Raw genomic sequence first — 17,100 nt, forward strand, 5'->3', positions numbered from 1 at the left:
TGTAGGTGATATTACTTTTCCTTTTGCTGTCAGCATCCAAATCCCTTCACACACTTGTGGAATTCCCCAAGTGATGACTCTCAGTTGGAAGGCCCAGCCCAGGTACTGAAGCTTAAAAGGCCCTTGCTACCCCAGTCTCCTTTGTAACCAGATCATGGCAGGTGACCTGCTTGCACAAATGCATCTGTCGCTCTGAGTCACCTGAATCTGGGTCAGGAGTGCTTCCAGTGTCCAAGCATGGCAGAGTTGGTGGTGCACCTGGCACACAGAGGGCAGCAGGAGCAGCAGAGCTGTTCCCAGCAGATGGGATTGTAGGTGTCATTTCGGACACTACTCCTGTTGCATAGCCTCCAACTCAGTTCCTCAGCCATGCCCGCCATGCTGTAAGCAGACAGTACATGCTAATACATTCTTCTTGTCCTTAAATCAACCAGCTTTGGTTTCTGTGGCTTATAACTAAGAACCCTGACTGCTAAATCCTCCTAACCAAATTCTCCCATTAATGATGATTACAAATATTTATTGTTTTTATAGAATCAGAACAAAAAAACCCTAAAGACTGTATGAAGTCACAAAAGACTTTAACTAGCTAAAGCAATCTTGAGAAAGAACCACCAAGCTGGGGAAGCCTGGGTGGCTCAGTCATTAAGTGTCTGCCTTCGGCTCGGGTCATGATCCCAGGGTCCTGGGATTGAGCCCCACATTGGGCTCCCTGCTCCTCGGGGAGCCTCTGCTGCTCCCCCTGCTTGTGTTCTCTCTCTCGTTCACTCTCTCTCTCTTTTTGAAATAAATAAATAAAAACTTAAAAAAAAAAAAAAGAACCACCAAGCTGGAGTTACCACAATACCAGATTTCAAGCTATACTACAAAGTTATGATAATCAAAACAGGAAGGTACTGGCACAAAAAAATAGACACACAGATCAATGGAACAGGATACAGAGCCCAGAAATAAACCCACCCTTCTATGGTCAGTTAATCTACAACAAAGGCGGCAGGAGGATACAATGGGAGTAAAGACAGTCTCTTCATAAGTGGTGCTGGGAAAACTGGAGGGTTACATGCAAAGAATGACACTGGACCACTGCCTTACACATAAAAATAAACACAAAGTGGATTAAAGACTTAAATCTGAGACCTGAAACCATAAAACTCCTCAAAGAAAACATAGGCAGTATACTCATGGACATTAACCTTAGCAGTATTTTCCTGGATATGTCTCAGGAAATAGGTTTCCCAGGCAAGGGAAACAAAAGCAAAAATAAATAACTGGCGCTACATTGAACTAAAAAACTTTTGCACAGTGAAGGAAACCATAAACAAAATGAAAAGGCAACCTACTGAATGGGAGAAGATATTTACTAAAGATATATCTGATAAAGAGTGAATCTCCCAAATATATAAAGAACTCATACAACACCAAAAGCACGAACCATCTGATTAAAAATGGGCAGAGAACCTGAACAGACATTTTTTTAAAAGATTTTTTTAATTTTAAGTAATCTCCACACCCAACGTGGAGCTCAAACTCACAACCCTGAGACCAAGAGTCACGTGCTCTAGTGACTGAGCCAGCCTGGGGTCCTGAATAGACATTTTTCCAAAGAAGACATACAGATGGCCAACAGACACATGAAAAGATGCTTAGTATCACTATTCATTAGGGAAATGCAAATCAAAACCACAAGGAGCTATCACCTTATACCTGTCAGAATGGTTAGACTCAAAAAGACAAGAAATGACAAGCGTTGGTGAGGTTGTGGAGAAAAGGGAGCCCTGGTGCCCTGTTGATGGGAGGGTAAATTGGTGCAGCGAGTGTGGAAAACAGTATGGAGGTTCCTCAAAAACCTTAAAATAAAAGTACCATTTCTATTTCTGGGTATTTCTATTTCTGGGTATTTAGTAATTCTATTTCTGGGTATTTATCCAAAGAAAGCGAACACACTAATTTGAAAATATATATGCACCCCTATGTGTATTGCAACATCATTTAAAGTAGCCAGGATACGGAAGCAACCTGGCTCCTTCGATAGATGAATAGATAAGATGTGGTGTACGTGTATAATGAAATATCACTCAGCCATAAGAAAAGAATGAAATCTTGCTATTTGCAGCAATCTGGATGGACCTGAGGGTATGATGCTAAGTGTACTAAGTCAGAAAAAGACAAATACCATACAATTTCAGTTATATGTGGAATCTGAAAACAAAACAAACAACAAAAACTAATAAATGTAGAAAATAAAATCTTGGTTGCCTGAGGGGCGGGGGGTGAGGGGATAGGCAAATAGATAAAGGGGATTAAGACGGGCAAACTTCATTATCAAATAAGTCACAGGGATGAAGAGTACAGCATAGGGAATGTAGTCAATAATACTGTAATAACTTTGTGTGGTGACTACACTGATCATGGAGAGCTTTCCACAATGTAACTGTTGAATCACTATGTTGCACACCGGAAACTAATATAACATCATGTTATAAGATTAAACATTTATATATGTATATATCTCATTTTAATTGGTAGCTCATTTTAATTGGTCTTTGGTGTAAAAAGAGAAACCTTGTATGCTACCTATAAACTGTCCTGGTGAATGCCTAGGAGGGGTCCAACATCTTGCAATAACTATAGTTTCTTCAAAGCAATTAAATGGTAGGGTTATCCATTAAACAAATTACAGGGCAAACAGAACAACATCTTTAAACACATACCTGGAGGTGAGGTGTGTGATAAGCTTCTCCCATCTGGTGGCCTTTTCCCCTCTTTTTTTGTTTGTTTGTTTAAAGATTTTATTTATTTATTTGAGAGAAAGAGAGCATGAAAGGGAAGAGGGTCAAGAGGGAGAAGCAGACTCCCCGCTGAGCAGGGAGCCCGATGCGGGACTCAATCCCGGGACTCCAAGATCATGACCTGAGCCGAAGGCAGTCGCTTAACCAACTAAGCCACCCAGGCGCCCTTCCCCTCTCCTTGTAAAGAAGAAAGTTAAGGTGCCCAAATCTGCATTTTGTTAGTTGGAAACTGGCTCTCCTCTTCTCTTTCTCTTCTCTTTCCTCCTTTTGCTTTGCATCTGACCTTGTGGCTTTGCCAAATCTATCAGTTGAAATGGAAATGTTATTTGAATGTGTCAAAAGCCATTGTGGAGACAGTAGGCTGCACCAGAATATACAGACTTCCAAAGAAGCCCTGATTATATGATAAATGTACTCATTAAGAGCTCGAGTTATTAATAATGAACCGTAATTCTGCTAATGAAAAGTTATCGATTACATTATCAAACCAAAAATGTAAAATTAAATGTAAGCATTTCATAGAGAATTTATGATATGATTGAAGGTATTTTTTTTTTCTCATATGCTCTCATTGCTCAGAAGAGTTAAGTGACTTGCCTGAGGCCACACAGTTTGGACCTAGATTTAACTCCCATTCCTTGCTTTTTATAATGTGAACATCAATAACTTTAAAACAGGGACACCTGGGTGGCTCCGTCAGTTCAGCATCTGCTTTCCGCTCAGGTCATGATCCCGGGCTCCTGGGATCAAGCCCCTTGTCGGACTCTCTGCTCAGTGGGGGAGCCTGCTTCTCCCTCTCCCTCTGCATTTTCCCTCATCTCCCCATTCCCCCCCCTCCCCGCCACTTGTGCGCACTCTCTGTCTCTCTCAAATAAATAAAATCTTTAAAGGAAAATAACTTTAAAACAATTATGTAACTGAATTGCATTAAAATGAAATAGAGAACATAAAAACTCTAAATTCAGAAAAATTAAATGATCTAGTTTTTTTTTTAAAGATTTTATTTATTTTTCAACAGAGAGAGAGAGACAGCGAGAGAGGAAACACAAGCAGGGGGAGTGGGAGAGGGAGAAGCAGGCCTCCCGCGGAGCAGGGAGCCCGGTGCGGGGCTCGATCCCAGGACCCTGGGACCATGACCTGAGCCGAAGGCAGACGCTTAACGACTGAGCCACCCAGGCGCCCTAAATGATCTAATTTTAGTTAAAACACAACATACTATATAATAAAAAAATTTTTGTGAATACCAAAGCTCTTTTTTATGTAAGAAGTACATGCCTGAGCAAGATGAGAATGAAGGGATATGCTCCAAAATGTTACCAGGCACTATATCTGCAGGGTAGAATTATGGGCAATTTTATTTGTGTGTGTTTGGGAGGAAAAGTATGAGCTTACCTTCATTTTCTAAGTTTTCTGCAATAAATGCACTACCTATATACTTTCTGAAAAAGTCTTTTTTTTTTAAAGATTTTATTTTACTTGAGAGAGAATGAGAGAGAGAGAGAGAGCACATGAGAGGGGGGAGGGTCAGAGGGAGAAGCAGACTCCCCGCCGAGCAGGGAGTCCGATGCAGGACTCGATCCCGGGACTCCAGGATCATGACCTGAGCTGAAGGCAGTCGCCTAACCAACTGAGCCACCCAGGCGCCCTGAAAAAGTCTTTTATTACTATTATTATTAGTGATTTTGCTATTATACTTTTAAAATAGCCAACTCATTATTAACTCAATGAAAAGTGTATTTTGAATATCTAGTCACCACTTACTGAGCAAGCATCTTCCTGGTATGTTACATACATCATTCTGTTTTAATTTTTTTTTAAGATTTTATTTATTTATTTGAGAGAGAGAGAGAGCACAAGCAGGGGGAGCGGCAGGCAGAGGGAGAGGGAGAAGCAGGCTTCCTGCCGAGCAGGGAGCCCAATGCGGGGCTCCATCCCAGGACCCTGGGATCACGACCTGAGCTGAAGGCAGATGCTTAACCGACTGAGCCACCCAGGCGTCCCATCCCCCAACACTGCCCCCGCCACCGTTTTAATTTTTACAACAGTTTCATCAGGTAATAGCGGTATTGTCATGTCACAGATAAGGAGGCTGATGCTTACAGAGGTTCAATGGTCAAGATCACACAGCAAGTAATGGAGTCTTGGTTGTGGCGAGCTCAAAAGTCCACCTTCTCCGTCTGCTGGGCTGCACCAACCCTCCTACCTTCTGGCCACTCCCAGCTTCGCTAGTATAGGAGAGTTGCTCTGTCACAGGCTGATGTGGCCTCTCAGATACTCTTCTTTAAAAACACATTGAAGGTATTAAAGTAGACAATTTAAAAATGATTACACACATCATAAAAAGACTGGAAGGATATGTTCCAAACAGTATATATCGCCAGGGAGTGGAATTGATAGTGGTGGGACTTTTATTTACTCATTTTTTAAAGTACTCTACCCCCGGGGTGCCTGGGTGGCTCAGTCGGTTAAGCGGCTGCCTTCGGCTCAGGTCATGATCCCAGGGTCCTGGGATCGAGCCCCACGTCCGGCTCCCTGCTCAGCAGAGAGCCTGCTTCTCCCTCTCCCTCTGCCTGCCACTCTGCCTACTTGTGCTCTCTATCTCTCTGTCAAATAAATAAATAAAATCTTTAAAAAAAATAAAAAATAAAGTACTCTACCCCCAACATGGGACTTGAACTCACGATCCCAAGATGAAGAGTCACATGCTCTACTGAATGAGCCAGCCAGGCACCCCAATAGTGGCGGAACTTTTATTTTCTAAGCTTTTATACTTACTAGTATTTTTTCCTAAAAAATTTTTCTACAGTTTTTTTTTTAAAGATGAGAATCAGAAAAAAATTATAGGTTTTTTCCTATATTGCCTATCTTTTGAACATTGGTGTGTCTCAGTATCAGGTTCAGTACACAAATCATTTCTAGAAATGTGCATAACAAGAATGTACGTCATCACCAAGCCCTGGCCTTCTCACTCAGATCTCCTCTTGGACAACAGCCTCAGGTTCTCTGCTTCACTGACTACTGTATCTTCAATGCTAGAACAGCGATCTGGCCAACTAAAGCATTTGGCACATAACTGGCAAATGCATGACTGAAGAATATGTACTTTCTTCTAAGTTTTAGATATATTGACATATTCTCCTATTAAGTTTCATATTAGGATGTATGTTAAAGTCATCTGGAAGAAGGAAAATGTACAGGGAAATATCTTTGCTTCTGGATCTCACAACTTGCTAAAGGTGGCTGTTATGGGTTGAATAGTATCCTCCCCCCTGCAAAAAAATGTTCTAGCCTCTGGTACATCAAGATGTGATGTTATTTGGAAATAGGGTCCTTGCAGGGGTAATTAGTTAAGATGAGGTCATAGATGAGAGGGTGGGTCCATAATCCAATATGATTGGTGTCCTTAGGGAGAAGGCAATGTGAAGGCAGAGGACTGGGGTGATAAACACACAAGCCAAGGAATATCAAAGATTGTCAGCAAACCACCAAAACTAGGAAGGATTCTCCTACTGGTTTCAGAGAGAGCTTGGCCATGCTGACACCCTGATTTCAGACTTCTGCCCGCAGAACTGTGAGACAATAGATTTCTGTTGTTGTAAGCCACTCAGCCTAGGGTACACAGGGGCCTTGGCTTTGAATTTTTGCAAATAATGGGGGAGGAGGAAACTGTCACCTGAACATCATGACCTACAGGTTTTCAATGACTTTCCAGTTTGTTTTCTGATAATGGAAAATATTTTCAAGAACATGCCCAGTCAACACAGGAATGCTAGAAAAACAAACAATGAAGGGCACACAGAAAAAACACGTAGTTGAAATTTTAATATGCTTAGGTATTGACATAAAAAATTTTAAAAGTTAGTGTTACAACATAGGTTTTCAAAGATTAACATTTACGATTATAGTAAAATTAAGTTTCACAAAGTTAAATTTCTTTAACACTTTATTTCACAATGAATCTAGCTCCTTACAATCTATCAAAATGGTATTATTTCATGGTTGTTTTTTTTTCCTTTTTTTAAAGCATTGGTGTGCTTCTTAAGTAAAATGTTAACATGGCGCCCTAATATATAAAACAGAAAGTGAAGCTGTTCCAGTAAAGGGGGGGGCTTCGAGAGGACCTCACACTTCCCCACGTGCCACATCTTTAGACACTTAGGGCGTTAAGCATACTCTGGGAGCCACGGCATTAAAATATTAACAATAGACACACTAAATAAGATTTCAAAGATAAAGAAAAACTAGGAAGTCCATTCAGTATCCAACGCTTTTTAAGCCTCTGCTTTTCCACATGCTTTTCTCTGGTTTCACTGCTTTAGAAAATTCTCTGAACATCAACTGTCCAAATGGCAGCTATGGTGTACTTCTGCACCTAGTAAACTTGCCACAAGATAGACACTGCTAAATAGGATCCAAGAGCAATGATATTTTAAACACATTTTTTTAAGGTAGTCCATTGTTTATACTAATAAAAATAAAACACTTCTCACGGATAAAGCCCCACAGCCAAGAGAATGGTGGGGAAGATGAAGCATCACAATAAATCAAAAGGAGATTCTAAGTAAATGTAGGATCGTGGGGCCTTAGCCAACAGGGCAGAAGAGGCAACAATGGTCACACAATCCTTGCACTGGGTATGTATGGGAAGGGCTGGGCTGCAGGGAGGTGGACCTCTTTGCACAGTGATAGCGATTCACGATAGGAAGGGTGTGGTGGACCCCAATGGGCACAGAACCACAGGGAAGCATCTGCTTAAGGCTACATGCGGTAAGAGTTATTCACTGCAAAAAAGGAAATCCATGAGACACGTGGAGCTTCTGGTTACCTGGTTGAGCGTGCACATTAAAAGCCTTTCCTTGGCAGTTTGTTCACGTCACAATCACTTCTACAGAATGCATGCGCTAATGGACTGCGTGTAACGTGCCAGGGTCTCTTCTAAGTGCTTAACAAACATTACTCATTTCATCTTCAGAACAACCCTACAAGGCAGGCACTACGGTTAGCTTCAGTTTTGCAGACGAGAAAATAAGCACAGAGAGATCGAGCAACTTGCCCGAGATCTTAAGACTTGAAAATGTTGATCTCGGATTCAAGGCCCTTTCAAGAGAAGGCAGGACACCTTGGCTAGGAAGAGACACATGTCCTAAGAAAAACCCCAGGAGTCGGCCTGAGTTAAAAAGGGAAAAGCAGCACCAGAATGATACTCTGTGTGTTCATCACACTGTGAGGATATGATCTCTAAACTACTTTTACCTCTAACAGGATAAATATAAAGTGTACACAGATGGACACAGCATTTCTTCCGTTCTGAGTAAAGGTCCATGGTAAGTTTGAATTTGTTTTGAAATGTCTGAAGTAAAGTCATACTATCAGAGCATGGCATCCCAGCTAAACCAACTACACGCTGATGCAGAGAGCACATACTTCTCTATCACAGACTAGCATGGAAAAGACGGTAAATAAATATTAAGTTTAATATAAAAAAAGTGGTTTCAAATAAGGTTTTAAGAATAACCTTGTACATTCCAATTCATCACTTTATCATATTCTTGAATTCTTTGCTTTATGTGAGAAAGTTTATTCTTCAGATAATCACAGCGTTCTTTTTTTTCCAGAAATGTGGGATCCTGGAGGAGAAACACAACGAATATTTTAGCTTCCAGTTTCCTCAGTGAAGAACACAGAAACATATTATCACCCGGAAAATGACCCTTCATAGCAGATTTCCTGCAGCAGATTTTAAAATCTTCCTAAGAAGAATAGGTCGCCAGAACCGCAGGCAGGACTATCGCCCCCAGAGCTGCACAGGTTCTAATTACAGGCACCCTTTGACATAACTTTTGAACTATCTGGAAAAATATTGCCCAGAAAAAAAATGATAAAATTTTTCCTCATGGTGAATAAACAAGGACAGACCCGACTTGCTAAATACTATGAACATGTGGAGATCAATAAGCGTACAGTTCTGGAAACGGAAGTCCTAAAGAGCTGTCTCTCCCGATCCAATGAACAATGTTCTTTCATTGAATTTAAGGATTTTAAGCTGGTATGTCGGTGGTATGCAGCTCTCCTCATTGTGGTTGGAGTTAATGACACTGAGGATGAGACGGCCATTTATGAATTCATCCACAACTTTGTGGAAGTGTTAGATGAGTACTTCAGCCGAGTGACTGAATTAGACATAATGTTTAATTTGGATAAAGTGCACATCATTTTGGATGAGATGGTGTTAAATGGCTGCATTGTGGAAACGAATCGGGCAAGAATTCTTGCCCCTCTACTCATTCTTGATAAAATGTCAGAAAGCTGAATGATGGAAGGCTCTGCCTGACAACATCAACCTGTAGAAGTGAGGATACCATGGAATACCTCTCAACATCTGTAGCCCAAAAAATGTGGAAGACTGCACATTGCAAAATGGGGTGTCCTTCCAAAGACATTTTAAATAGGTGTTTTCCACATTTCCTAAATGGAAAACAAAGCTTTATTTTTAAATATGGTATTCAAAGAAATATTTTCTCTGAACTAAGAGACAGTTTTGTTTTCTAACCATAAGCATTTTTTCCCCACTTGTTCAAATTTTGTTGAGTTCTGAAGGTAACTGTTTTGTTCTCTGCTTTCCTATGCACATTTAATTCAGGATTAGCAGCATGGGAAGACCTGTGACAATTATCAGCCAATAAAATTTTAAACACACATAGTACTTTGAATGTTTTCTGAATGTTTGTTTTCCTTAAAATGATTTAGAAAGTCAAAACTTTACAAAATTGTGTACCTAATAAAAATTGAGAATTAAATTTTATTTGCCAGTTTCAAAAAAAAAATCTTCCTAAGAATAACAGCGCTTTACATTTTTAAAGACGATTTTATTTTTTAGAATACTAAAAGTTTCACAGCAAAATTGGGAAATACAGAGAGCTAAGACAACTTTAACTTTAGTAGTTTAAAATATATCAAAGAGCAAATAATAAGTATAGAATGGATTAATAAAAGCTCCCTCCAGCCTCTACTGATCTGTGCAATTATGGATGGAGTGAAAAATGTAAAATAACTTAATTTTTTTGAAGGAAATGTCAGTGAAAAGTTCTATATTGGCACTCATTTCTCTAGGTTGCTAAAGCCCAGGATGTAACAGAATGTGTTCAGGACAGAGAGGAGAAGAAAAGGCATTCAGGAGCCACTCATGTTCTCTAGTAAGTAGCATCTGAAGAAATATTAAAAAAGAGCTACTTTAGCTGAAAGAATCTGAGGTCTGTCAGCTGTTACCACTGTACCTGCATGAGAATATACTTCGAAGAAGAAAATGGGTTTACTCACATTCTTTTTTTTCTTAAACTCTTCATGGATTCTTGAAATTCTCTCATGTTCCTAAAAATAACATATTGTACACTTTAATTAAAACACCTGCCTTTACTCAAATCATAGCTCAAGAATATCTAAGTACACTGGGAATTAGAACAGAAAATAATTTTTATCTAGACTATAATTAAAGTATTCACACACTAAAATTCGATTAACTGGACAAAGATTAGAGGGCTTACTACCTGCCACACTCACTGGGATTTGGGGGTGAACACGAGAGAAAGGCCTCCACCTGCATGAAACCAGCACCGAGTCCCAGGGCCACTGCATACCAGCTGTGTGACCGTGGGCAAGCCGTGTATCCCAGGACTCCGCTCTCTTACCAGCAACCCCAAGTACCTCATAAAGTTATGAGAAGGTTCACATATTTGAAATGATCCTTGTAAAGTGCTTGGTATGCAATCACCACATTACACACTGGGATTAAGAGGTTGAGACTATGCCACTTTCAAAAATAACTAAATAAGGTTCCTTTTAACTAAGAACATATTTATAATAAACATGAAATTTGTTAATGGACTGAACAGTCTGTCCAAAGGGAACAGATTACTAAGCCAATTTATCCATGTAAAACCTGTGCTTTAGAGTTGTCAGACACTGTAAACCAAAGACATAAAATATAAAACATGTTTGTAGTTCTAAAAGCCTCCCCTGAGAACATTTCTCATCACCCACCCACATTCTTTTCATGACATATTTTAATTCTTCTGTGCCTTTCACATGAGTTTCATTTGTGCTTTGATCGTTTGCCAGCATCAAGGTGACTGGCTAATTCAGTTGTCACCTGTCTGAAGAGGGTCTGGACTGGAGGAAACTAGCTGCCCAGGGCCAGTGGTGCAGTGATGGAGATGCAGGCAGAAATAAGAACAGCAAAACCTATCCTAGAGGCTGTCAGAAAAATGGAATTTAAGACACTGAGGACCGGACAGATTATTTTGAGCAATATTCCTATTTTATAGGCTTAGAAAAGTCATGTGATTAATTTTTCAAGGGCACACAAGTAGGTCTTTGAGAGAACCTATACCTCCAAACCAGCCCACTGGGCTCTGGAACACCGCCCTGGGGACCTGCCAGGAAATGGACGGGCCTTCCCTCAGATTCCCGTCCATGGCAAAGCTCAGCCTGTGCCCGAGAAGAAGTTAACTTTTGTGATACAATTAATATTTCTACTTTAGATAGGGACTTGAGGAGACATGGAGATTAACTGTGGCCTTGTCATTTGGCTACTTACTTACCATGCTGTGTACAAACCACAGGAAATGATTATTGTTGATATTGTACAGAAATATCACAGGAGGACCCAGTCTCAGCCCCCAGTATAATCAGGCCCTTCCCACCCATCAGTTGCAGACCCACATGGCTGAGCCCTTGCCCATCCACACAAAGCCCATAAACCAGAGCCCACTGGGTCCAGGCTCAAAAGACTACAGGATTGGACTGTCAGCATCCTGTCTGTCAACCAGCTTGCTCTTCCCAGCCTGTGCCCATCCAGTCTCCTGGGGCCTGCTCGATCCTTCCTGCACTCCTTCAAGGACCTATAAATTTGGGTGACCTTCTTGGACCTGTGGACCCTGTTTGTCTTTCAAATGGTACTAAGTGACCCTTGACCTGCAATATTTGCTGGATTTTTCCTGCTTCCTGGTACTGGCATCTCATAGGAAACACCACTCCTTTGCTCCAGGGATGGGAAATTGTTACTGCTCTAGATATTTTGGCTTAGAGAGCTCATAATTATAACTGATTTAAATGTACACTTAAAAAAGTCTGTAGTCAAAACAAAGATGTCCAGGCAATATGGATCACAGGAGCAGAATGTGTATATAAAACGTGTGTGTTAGTTATATACTACAGGAGCCTGCTTGACATTTGTTAAAAATGCTATGAGTTTTAAAAATTTGAATTATAGGGGGCACCTGGGTGGCTCAGTCAGTTAAGTGTCTGCCTTCGGCTCAGGTCATGATCCCAGGGTCCTGGGATCGAGCCCTGCGTTGGGCTCCCCGCTCCGTGGGAAGCCTGCTTCTCCCTCTCCCCCTGCCTGTGCTCTCGTTCTGTGTCAAATAAATAAAAATTTTTATTAAAACATTTTTTTTATTTTTAAAGATTTTATTTATTTATTTGACAGAGAGAGACACAGCGAGAGAGGGAACACAAGCAGGGGGAGTGGGAGAGGGAGAAGCAGGCCCCCCGCGGAGCAGGGAGCCCGATGCGGGGCTCGATCCCAGGACCCTGGGATTATGACCTGAGCCGAAGGCAGATGCCCAACGACTGAGCCACCCAGGTGCCCCAATATAAATGAACCTTAAAAACATTATGGAAAGGGGCGCCTGGGTGGCTCAGTTGGTTAAGCGACTGCCTTCAGCTCAGTTCCTGATCCTGGGGTCCTGGGATCACGCCCCACATCTGGCTCCTTGCTCAGCAGGGAGCCTGCTTCTCCCTCTCCCTCTGCCTGCCATTCTGCCTGCTTGTGCTCTCTCTGTGTCAAATAAATAAATAAAAATTCTTTAAAAAAAAAGTTATGGAAAGCCAAACATAAAAAGCCACATAGTATATCATTCCATTTATATGAAGTGTTCAAAATGAGCAAATCCATAGAGACAAAAAGTACATTAGTAGCTCTGTCAGTGGTTGGAGAGGGGCAGGGATGGGGACTATGTGCTGATGGGTATGGGGTTTCTTTCTGGAGTGATGAAAATGCTCTGGAATTAGGGAGTGGTAATGGTTATACAACTTTGTGAATGTACTAAAACCCTATGAACTGTTCAATCTGAATTTTATGGTATGTGAATCGTGTCTCAATAAAAAATGTACAAAAAAAGGGGGGGGCGCCTGGGTGGCTCAGTTGGTTAAGCGACTGCCTTCGGCTCAGGTCAGGATCCTGGAGTCCCGGGATCGAGTCCCGCATCAGGCTCCCTGCTCAGCGGGGAGTCTGCTTCTCCCTCTGACCCTCCCCCCTCATGCTCGCTCTATCTCATTCTCTCTCTCAAATAAGTAAAATCTTAAAAAAAAAAAATGTACATCTGATAAAAAATGCCACGGATTATCAGGGCATCCTGATTTCAGAAATATTAAAATGCGACCCCCACCCCCAGCCTTAAACTCCAGAACATTACAGAAAGCAACTGAATCCCTGGTGACTGCTGTGAGCTCTTCCCTGGCTCCCTCTGTCACAATCACGGTTATCAGTCTGATGTGTGTGCCCAGCAGCTCAGATCTCTCTGTCCTTATGCACTGTGCTCTTTGGACCTGGGGTGCTACCTACTTGGCTGTTACTTACCACTGGAGAATCTGGAGAATGCATGACCCCTGGTTGCTCCCCTACACCCTGCCCACCCTTTTGTGAATAAATCTTTTTCCAATTATCCTAGTTTGAGTGTGCCATCAGTCTCCTTTGGGGCCCTGATGGACTCAGGATGTAACTTAGGCAAATTTGTATTCACTTAAGTAAGAAAATAAAATGATTGTTTTATAACTGTTTAATAATTGAGGGCAAAAGACACGAAACTATATAATGTGAACTGTAATCCTGACTAGTGCCCTTGAAGATCTCAAATGACTTTCTTGGACACAGACAGCAAATGCACATGGTTATTACACCCTCCCCACATTTACGTGAAGGTCAGATCTTATCCTTCCTTTTTCAGGGCTCCTCCTAGGCAGCTGCAGGCACTGACCTGTTGGTTTTCTGAACAACGTGGCAATCTGCTCATCACTGCATCCAGCTCATCAAACTTCCTCAAGACGGCCTGGACTTCTGCAGAGAGCTCTTTGTACTCTGAAAACTGGTCTTGGAACACAGCTTTATAGCGTTCTCGTTCATCTTCTGTCTGAATCACAGGGTATTTTCTGATGGAAAAAATTAACCAACGTTGTGACTTTTTCACCGAAAATAGGCTGAAGGGAAAATCAGCCTAGCTTATTCCTCACTGACCATGCTGTATCTTCAATTCAGTATACTACCTCTCCAGGAATAAACAACTGTTTAAATATAAATGTTATTAAGCAGAGAAAATGAAATGCCCAAACGGGATCTCTCCATTTCTAGCTCGAAGAAGGATTTAAGCAGACACTCACGCTACATAGTCGGGCATCACGATAGGCTTAGGGATGTGGCCTGGGGGGATGTGCCCACTCAGAAGTTCAGGCTTCATTTTTGTTGGTCTCAATTCTTTGAAATTAACTTCTTGGTCTCTCTGTCTGTCACCACCGGTGGCCATATCACACTACAGTTTGGGAGAAAAAGAGGATTTATTTGTAAACAGAGGCAGAGGAAGAGGGGGAAAAAACCCCATGAATTTATCTTAGAAAAAAATAGCGGGGAGAAGCAGGAGGAAGAAAAGTAGAAGCAGCAATTAACATTTCACTTGAGAATTACATGTTTTATAGTCATAAAATTGTTCTGAATGTCTTTGTAATAGCTAAGGGGAACCACACTGAGGTATAGGAAGGAGTATATGACAGGTAAAACAATCGTGTATATGTCAAATGTGGATGATGAAATGCTGAATGTGGGGTCTTAAGTACTTTATTTAGGATTTATGACCCAACTAGCTATAAAAGAATACAAAATGTAGGGTGCCTGGGAGGCTCAGTTGGTTAAGCGTCTGCCTTCGGCTCAGGTCATGATCTCAGGGTCCTGGGACCGAGCCCCGCATCGGGCTCCCTGCTCAGCGGGGAGCCTGCTTCTCCCTCTGCCCCTTCCCCAGCTTGTGATCTCTCTCTCTAATAAATAAATAAAATCTTTAAAAAAAGAATACAAAATGTAGTTCAAAATAAGAAATTCAAGGGAAAAAATGGAAGAAGGCTACTTAAATGGAAAGAGAAAAAAATGTCACGGGGAACTTGAGATGAATCAACCACAAGCAGCCACCGAGTAGGTCAGAAAGGGAGACGAGCTACATTGTTTTCATTACCTGAAAAGGAAAGCAAGCAAACACAGGGGAAAAGTGGTGGAGGCCTTTCAGCTATCCAAGAGTTCTGGGCCTGTGGTTCCCTGGTTTAAGTCACCCTGGTTTCTCAACTGGAAAGTTCTTAGAAGTGTTTTTAGCAAAAAATGGTACATTCAAAAGTGGAGAAGTAGCACAAGATGAAACAGCCCGGAGAGGAAGTAGCGGGGCACAGGCCTCCCAGCTCTAAAATACTAATGCACAGGAAGCAGGACTGTCAATGCCCAGGGAAACCCACTCTGGAATGGGCAGGCTCACACGGAAGTGCAGCACTGGGTAAAGACTCTTCAGGGGCCCCAAGGGGCAGTGCCCAGAACACCAACCACACTGGTGAGGCAGGTGGATGCCGGGAGAGGGGTTTCCATTTTACACGGGAACCAGTTAGGTTCAGAGAGATTAAGTAAATTTTCTAGGGCCTCACAGCTGGGAAGTGGAAAAGCCATGATTAAAACCCAGAATTTTCCGGGGCATCTGGGTGGCTCAGTCTGTTAAATGTCTGACTCCTGATCACAGCTCAGGTCTTGATCTCAGGGTTATGAGCTCAAGCCCTGCCTTGGGCTCCACGATGGGCATGGAGCCTACTTAAAACAAACAGGGGCGTCTGGGTGGCTCAGTTGGTTGAGTCTGCCTTCAGCTTGGGTCGTGATTTTGGGGTCCTGGAATTGAGCCCTACATCAGGCTCCCTGCTCAGCGGGGAGTCTGCTTCTCCCTCTGCTGCTCCCCCCTGCTCGTGCTCTCTCTCAAAAAAACAAACAAAACAACAACAGAACTTTTTGGCTTATTGATGCTTTAAATGAGTAACACAAGGAAGGTTTACTTAAATGCATACTGTTCAATCCTAAAGTGCCCTGCAATTCTGGCAGCTCCCTAGAAATGGTTGCTTTCTCATTAGAGCAGTAAGCCCCCGCCCCCGCGCTCCACTGGCCCCTTGGGACTTCAGCACACACTTGCTGAATTAAACTTCTTGAACTAAACTGAGAGCAGCTTAGGAGGGCTCCCACTTGGCTGAAAACAAATGACATATTTTAAAACCTTGCTCTTTAGCTTGCCAGGCAGAGCTTTAAAATCCTTTTGTTTCCCGATTTCCCTATCTCTGAGGCTGCCTCTGAGGTTTGGTTTAAGATTTGCTCATCCTAAAAACCACAAGCTTTTAATTCCACAAACAGCACAGCCCACACATTAGCCGCATCAGCTGGTGAGGCAGCTAAGCAGCCCTGGGGGCAGGTTCTAAAGAGAAGCACGGCCCATGGCACCCAGGCCACTGGGTCCCAAACAGCAAGAATGCAAGTGAGGAGCAGGAAACCCCGAGGAAAGGAGATTAAACTGGAGTATTTCAGGGAACACCTTCTGAGGTTAGTATTTATTCTCCTTTATCTCCACTATTTAAGATGCCATTTCTTCAAACTAAGGAATTCTTACCTGTTTGATCTTGATAATGAATCACAGTATTAAAAAGAGGGGACGGGGGACCCCTGGGTGGCTCAGTCAGTTAAGCACCTGCCTTTGGCTCAGGTCATGATTCTGGAGTCCTGGGATCGAGCCCCGCATCGGGCTCCCTGCTTAGCGGGGAGTCTGCTTCTCTCTCCCTCTGCCTTGCAGCTCCTCCCACTTGTACTCTCTCTCTTAAATAAATAAATAAAATCTTAATAAAACAAAATAAGGGGAAACTTTTTTGGCTTAAATAAATGTTTTTCTATTTTATGGCATCCCTCTTTAGCTTCTAATTTTTAATTTTTTTTAGATTTTATTTATTTATTTGAGAGAGCGAGAAAGAGAGAGAGAGAGAGAGAGAGAGAGCACATGAGAGGGGGGAGGGTCAGAGGGAGAAGCAGACTCCCTGCCAAGCAGGGAGCCCAATGTGGGACTTGATCCCGGGATTCCAGGATCATGACCTGAGCCGAAGGCAGTCGCTCAACCAACTGAGCCACCCAGGCGCCCCTAATTTTTAATTTTTAAAAAGATTTTATTTATTTATTTGAGAGAGAGAGAGAGAGAGCATGGGGGGG

At 42.2% G+C, this 17,100-nt stretch overlaps 1 protein-coding gene and 1 pseudogene across 2 annotated transcripts in view; one reads left to right on the forward strand and one right to left on the reverse strand.

Moving 5' to 3' along the window:
• Positions 1-8,245: 8,245 nt before the first annotated feature.
• Positions 8,246-17,100, reverse strand: part of MARVELD2 (MARVEL domain containing 2) — a 21,643-nt gene continuing 12,788 nt past the window's right edge. For both annotated transcript variants that reach the window (XM_025892800.2, XM_025892801.2), the window contains exons 4-7: positions 14,223-14,371; positions 13,823-13,994; positions 10,107-10,157; positions 8,246-8,416 (exon numbers count right to left, since the gene is read on the reverse strand). In XM_025892800.2, coding sequence (XP_025748585.1) covers positions 8,294-8,416; positions 10,107-10,157; positions 13,823-13,994; positions 14,223-14,371 — 495 coding nt within the window. In that variant the 3' untranslated portion in view covers positions 8,246-8,293. The remainder of the gene's footprint in view (positions 8,417-10,106; positions 10,158-13,822; positions 13,995-14,222; positions 14,372-17,100) is intronic.
• LOC112839769 (AP-4 complex subunit sigma-1 pseudogene) lies at positions 8,559-9,489 on the forward strand (annotated as a pseudogene).

Source organism: Callorhinus ursinus, unplaced genomic scaffold, assembly GCF_003265705.2.
Source record: "Callorhinus ursinus isolate GAN/ISIS: 27379988/994484 unplaced genomic scaffold, GSC_fseal_2.0 scaffold23, whole genome shotgun sequence".
NCBI lineage: Eukaryota > Metazoa > Chordata > Mammalia > Carnivora > Otariidae > Callorhinus > Callorhinus ursinus.